This window comes from Scyliorhinus torazame, chromosome 6, assembly GCF_047496885.1.
Source record: "Scyliorhinus torazame isolate Kashiwa2021f chromosome 6, sScyTor2.1, whole genome shotgun sequence".
In the NCBI taxonomy this organism is placed as follows: domain Eukaryota; kingdom Metazoa; phylum Chordata; class Chondrichthyes; order Carcharhiniformes; family Scyliorhinidae; genus Scyliorhinus; species Scyliorhinus torazame.
This window is the reverse complement of record NC_092712.1, coordinates 312,668,679-312,674,888: the sequence shown is the minus strand read 5'-3', so window position 1 is coordinate 312,674,888 and position 6,210 is coordinate 312,668,679. Positions and strand designations below refer to the sequence as shown.

At 46.0% G+C, this 6,210-nt stretch overlaps 1 protein-coding gene across 2 annotated transcripts in view; it reads left to right on the top strand.

The window, feature by feature from the left end:
- LOC140425602 (sodium- and chloride-dependent transporter XTRP3A-like) overlaps positions 1-5,953 on the top strand; it is a 78,695-nt gene extending 72,742 nt beyond the window's left edge. For both annotated transcript variants that reach the window (XM_072510088.1, XM_072510087.1), the window contains exons 10-11: positions 903-1,068; positions 3,877-5,953. In XM_072510088.1, the coding sequence (XP_072366189.1) occupies positions 903-1,068; positions 3,877-4,014 (304 nt within the window). In that variant the 3' untranslated portion in view covers positions 4,015-5,953. The remainder of the gene's footprint in view (positions 1-902; positions 1,069-3,876) is intronic.
- Positions 5,954-6,210: the final 257 nt, after the last annotated feature.

The window sequence follows — 6,210 nt, the reverse complement described above, 5'->3', positions numbered from 1 at the left end:
CTCTCTCTGGCTCTCTCTCTGGCTCTCTCTCTGGCTCTCTCTCTGGCTCTCTCTCTGGCTCTCTCTCTGGCTCTCTCTCTGGCTTTCTCTCTGGCTCTCTCTCTGGCTCTCTCTCTCTCTCTCTCTGGCTCTCTCTCTGTCACGCGCTCTCGTGCTCTCTCTCTCGCTCCCTCTCTCTCGTCTCTCTCTTGCTCTCTCTCGATTGACTCCACTCATTTCATCTTTCAGTCCATCCAGCTGCTTCAGAGTGTGCTCCAGACACCCACATTTCAAAAGTTCCCCATCTGTTCTTGTCCTCCAGAGTCCATCTCTAACACCCATAAAGTGTGACACTCCACACTGGTGACTGGACTAGAATAGACAGATATATTTGCTTTAATAAAATGATCTCCATTTAGAATCAGTGCTGACTTCTGTGCAAGTGTGATACCAGACGACATTCAATGATTTGAAACCCATAATTACTGTGGTACTTTGAGACATTTTATGGTCCGTGCATTCAGGCTACTGTTCCCCGTGCAAGACTTGTGTCATGCTAGACGAGACTATCACCTTCGCTCTGTGGCAGAAGGTTGTGGGTTCATGTCGGGCGCTGGAAGACTCACCAGCTGAGAAGAAGGAAGGCTACAATGGCTGCATAGCCCCAGTGTTTGTGATGTGGCACGTCGCTGAAATCTGACCATGAACCAAGGGTTCATGGACAGTGACGTGTCCCCAAGTCATATGCCGGGTTCAACAAGTTCCACTCTTAATGAATGGACACGCTATCTAGGCTGACACTCCCAATGTTCAGGGTGTGCTGCATTGTTGTGTTTCGCACGAGCGAAAAATTAATACCAGATATGAACTTGAATAATGTTGTTTGTGCGACTATATCTAACCTGGAAAAGTATCTCTTGCAGGTTTCGGAGAGATATTGAAAAGATGATAGGACACAAGCCAAACTGGTACTGGGTGACCACCTGGGTTTTCATTAGCCCTATTTTAATCATATGCCTCGTGATTTTTTACATTGTTGACTACAGCATGACCGGGACACTAACGTACACTGCGTGGGATTCCACTGAGGTAGGTGCATTTTGTGAGATGTGCTCACTCTCCGGCCTTTTGCTACCACTTGGGGGCTGAGTGCAATCGGGCAACTGAAGTTCGCCGGTGCAGAAATGGCCGTGCCGTGGGTTCTCACCGATGCCGCCTTGCTGTGTGGGGTGCATCCACAGCCCAGGCAGCTTGAGAGCCGTAGTTGGCGAAATCTGGGAACCCTTTGTGCTCTTGGCCAAGGAATCCCATGTGATGTGGACTGAGACTATGTCCAAACGGGCTGTCATTCCATCACGGTTAATTGAATAGGCCATTAGGGCGCCAAGGCTCCTTCAGCAGCACATTCCAAGCCCATGGCCTCTTCTACCTAGAAGGACCAGCACAGCAGATACATGGGAGCACCACCGCCTGGAGGTTCCCCTCCAAGTCCCTCGCCGTCCTGACTTGTATTTTCACTGTTGCTGGTTCAAAATACTGGAACACCCTCCCTAACAGCACTGTGGGTGTACCTACATACACTGCAGAGGTTTAAAAAGGCAGCTCACCACCACCTTCCCAAGGGCAATTAGGGATGGGCAACAAGTGCTGGCCTCGCCAACGACGCCCACATCCCATAAATGAATATAATCCGTACCCAATCTAAGTGTTGATTTCCCAATCTTTCAGCTATGCATAGGTTATATTTTTCACTGACTTGAGGCGAGGAGTGTCAGTGAGGTCTGTGGATCATTCATGATCTCCGAATGTGAGCTTCAAAGGTCCACACCGAGCAGTGAACAATTTGGATAATCTTTGGTGTCAGCGTAAGTGTTCTGTTATGGGCCAGGGTTTAGAGAACCCCAAAGTGTATCATGGAGTTCACCTGACCCACAACTTTTATTAGATTGTGGTATGGGGAGCACATGGCCCATTCTACAGGTGTGGTAGAGCTCAGAAATGGAAAAGTATTTTTTAAAGCAAAACTATGTTTATTCTATGAACTCAAGTTAACCTTTTTGAAACATACAGTGAACATCTTAGCAACCATCAATTCAAATACAACCCCCAAAGACTACAACACTAAGTAAACCTTTTAAGCTGTCCTTTTAACATCCATACAGCTTAAAAACAAAACCTTTATCAGAAGCACATCAGGTTAAAGTCACTACTGAAAACATTTATAATTCTGAATTCACCAATAGATGAAGAGATAGTCTTTTGATGGCAGAGAGAACAGCAGTACAACTGCTTGGTCTGGCTTCAGCTCCAACACTGAAAACGAAACTAAAACACACCCTGCAGCAAACAGCCTAAAACGAAAGTAAAAATCAGACAGACAGCCCAGCTCCACCCACTCTCTGACATCACTGCAGTAATATGAGCAGCCAAACATTTCGTAAAGCGACATTCTCTTGACAGTTCCCAGTAAGAATATCAGACCAGACGAGGTGGGCCGAATGGCCTGTTTCTGTGCTGTGAATGTTATGCAATGCCATGCAGCTTGTGGCAAAACAGGCAGCATATAAGGATCCAAATATTCACCCTACCCCAAAGAATATTCAGGTCAAACGAGGTCTTTTGAGTAGGTGTGCTTAAGGAGGGCGAGCATCATCCAAGTGACCACCGCGAAGCAGAACAGCCATTTCATGGGGATCTTGGATGCATGTTTATCTGGTTACACTGCTCTCTGCTAAATCTGGGAGGACCACACTCAACCTTTATGGCACCGGGTAATTTTAAGCAGACATGAAAATTCTGCCCAGGCTGGAGTACGGACACAAGTTGCCAAGGCAGCTGGCGGGTGTCTCCGCGGGGGGGGGGGGGGGGTGAATTTATCAGCTTTGGGATCAGAGAGCAAGACAGCAGCAAGATAGCACCCATAAGTTAGAACACCCACACCCCCCACCACCAAACCTTCTCCACAGAATGGATGCCACTCCCTGTATCAACAGACTGTGAGCAGCAACAGGCAATAGATCTTGCACCTCATTTGCAAGAGACGTTGAGATTCCGATCTTTTTGTTACCTCCAATGGAGAAAATGGGGTCATGTAGGAGTCGACTGCTCTCTGCTCTTGTGGATAAGACCAGCCCGAATGGTAGATGTCTCAGCCCCTCGAGCCTGTCACTCCATTTAATGAGACCACGGCTGATCTGTCACCTAACTCCTTCCACCTGCCGTTGGCCCATTTCCCTTAATATCTTTGTTTAAGAAAAATCTATCCATGTCAGATTTAAAATTAACTGAACTAGCTTCAACTGCTGCTTCCGAGGAGAATTTCAAACCTCCACCATCCCTTTAAGAAGTGCTTCCCAACATCTCTCCAGAACAGTCTGGCCCTAATTTTTAACTCTGCCCCTTAGTTTTAGAATCTCTATCTTTATCTCCCTTGCCTTTTCCTGTTAATATCTTGAATACTTCGATCAGATCACCCAGTAACCATTTAAATATTGGCGAAAACAGGCCCTTGTAACCTAACCCCTGTATTCCAGGTACCTTTTTAAACTCCCTCCAAGGGCAAAATATCCGTCCTGTGTGGTAGCCGGAACTGCTCACCATACTCTCGAGTGGGGTCTAACCAGGGTCTAACTTGCTGTGCCCTGGGGCTGGAATCTGGGCATTCCTAGTGATTGCCCGCGATGGACTGCTCTCCCTGTTGGGAGATGGGGTGATGGAACGAACCCTGTAACTTTTGACCTCTCGAGAGCTGTCTCCTGTTAACCTGCGTGGGTTAACTGTGAGGCTGGCTGATTGTCGATTTTCCATGATGCATGATTCTGCTCCATTGTCGTGCTGGCTATGTGATGTCATCTGTATGCTATTTTTAGGCATTCTCTGTAACATTATATCTTACAGGGGCGATCGGTGAAGTTGGAGTATCCGCCTCATGCCTTGGCGGTGATTGGACTTCTGGTGGCTGTTTCCACAGCTTGCGTTCCCCTGGCAGCAATATTAACATTCATCAAGAAGAAGTTCAAAAGAGAGAAATATTAGGATTGAAATGCTAACTTGGGTGTCTCCAAAAAAAAAAACATACTTTAGAAGCATTCCTTCCAGCCTCCTTGGAAGATATACTGATTTTTTTTTTAATGCACATTTTTTTTTCCTTTTTTTTTATACTGCATGTGTTCAAGAAAAGGTGAAGGGTTCTAGTTCTGAAGAAGGATGGCATTTTTATGAAACAAAAAGAATAGTATTTAAAACATTGCTATACTCCTAAAGCAATGACATTTATAACTCTCCCCATCCCCTACACTGCCTTTAGCAGGCAAATTGTACCAACCATTTGTCATTATCCTAGGAGTTAATCACATAGGTGCCTCTTAAAAACATGTGTGCTGCCTATTTTGGACAGTTCAATATATTCACATCCCATTGATTCCCTGTTTTTCTTTTTTTACCATCATTCCCTCTGGTCGAATCTTCAGTCAGCTGTTTGCACCTTGTTCAAGTGCAGTTGCTTTGGTGATGTGACACCTTGCATTTCTAACACCATTCGCAACTCCTCCGATACCGAAGCAGTCGGTGTCCATATGCAGGAAGACCTGGACAGTGTTCAGGCTTGGGCTGAAAAGTAGCATGTAACATTAATGCTGCACGAGTGCCAAATCCAAGAGAGAATCAGACTCTCTCTTTTTGACTGCTGCATCCCCACCATCAATATCCTGGGAGTTGCCAGAGAGCAGAAACTAAACTGGACTAGCCATATTAATACTGTGGCTACAAGAATAGGTCAGAGGTTAGGAATCCTGCTGCGAGTAACTCGCCTCCTGACTCCCCAAACCAAACCTGTCCATAATCTACAATGCAGGAGTGTGATGGAATACTCTCCACTTGCCTGGAAGAGTGCAGGTCCAACTACACTCAAGACGCTCGACACCATCCAGGACAAAGCAGCCTATTTGATTGGGTTCCCATCCACTGCCTCCACCATTGATGCACAGTAGCAGCAGTGTGTACCATCTATAAGATGCACTGTAGCAACTCACCAAGGATCTTTAGCACCTTCAAATCCATGACTGCTTCCATCTAGAAGGACAAGGGCAGTGGACACATGGGAACACCGCCACCTGGCGGTTCCCCTCCAAGTCGCTCGTCACCCTGACTTGGAAATATATCGCCGTTCCTTCACTGTCGCCGAGGCAAAACCTTGGACTCCCCGTACAGCAGGACTGTTGTCGTACCTGCAACGGTTGAAGATGGCATCTCACCACCACCTTCTCCAGGGCAATTAGGATGGACTATAAATGGTGACCTTGCCAGCGACCTCCCCATTCCCAAGAACAAATTCAAAGATTGAGGTGCAACTGGTAACATATTTGCGATGCAGTTGCTCAGTGGAGTTTTCGGCATCAGAATCAAGTCCGTTTCTTTTTTTTTAATTTAAATATCTTGGTTAAGTTTGACCAAGTTTGATATGCTGTTTCAATGCTGAAACCTATTTTTAACATCCGTGTTCCTGCCACAAGTGGTGGGGACTGTACTATTGTTGGAGTTCCAACTCATCCGAGCAGAAAGTTGACACAGACCCAAGTGTCATTGGCCATTGAGAAAGGGCATGAGGACCAGCAGAGTAGTCTTGTCCCCTTTCATTCTGGCTCCCCAAGCCAACTATGATTGGGAGCCCAGCGTGCAAAGCCCACATATGTTTGCACAATAACATACTGATGCAAATGCTTGACAGAGGGCAGCTGAATTAGAGAATATAATATACTGTAAATAGAACTGTTAATAACTGGAAAAGTCTATGCATCAATTCTTTGGAGTTGGTAATATCTTTTTACTTATAACATTTGTTATCTCCAACGTGGCAATGGCATTTAAATGGATTTATTTTAATATATTTTGGAAATTCTGTATGTTGTTGTGAGATGGAACGTGTAAACCTATAGAAGTAAAGCATCTCCTACATGGGGAAAAAGTTCTGGTACAATATTGTCAAACTGCGTTTTGTGATTTTGGTAGTTGAGGCAGCCGTGTCATTTTCCAAGCACAAGGATACCGGCTGCGTTTAACGGCCGCTGGGGCCTTGGCCATCGCCCTTCAAGTGATCGGTCAGCAAATCGAACTGGACATTTTACACTGGCCTTTTTGTCGAATGTGGATCCCAGGAGACGAACGTCCCCGGAGTCAGCTCGGCACATTTGCTAAAAGCCCGCCGTGCCGCAATAGGAAAAACTGGGATCGAGT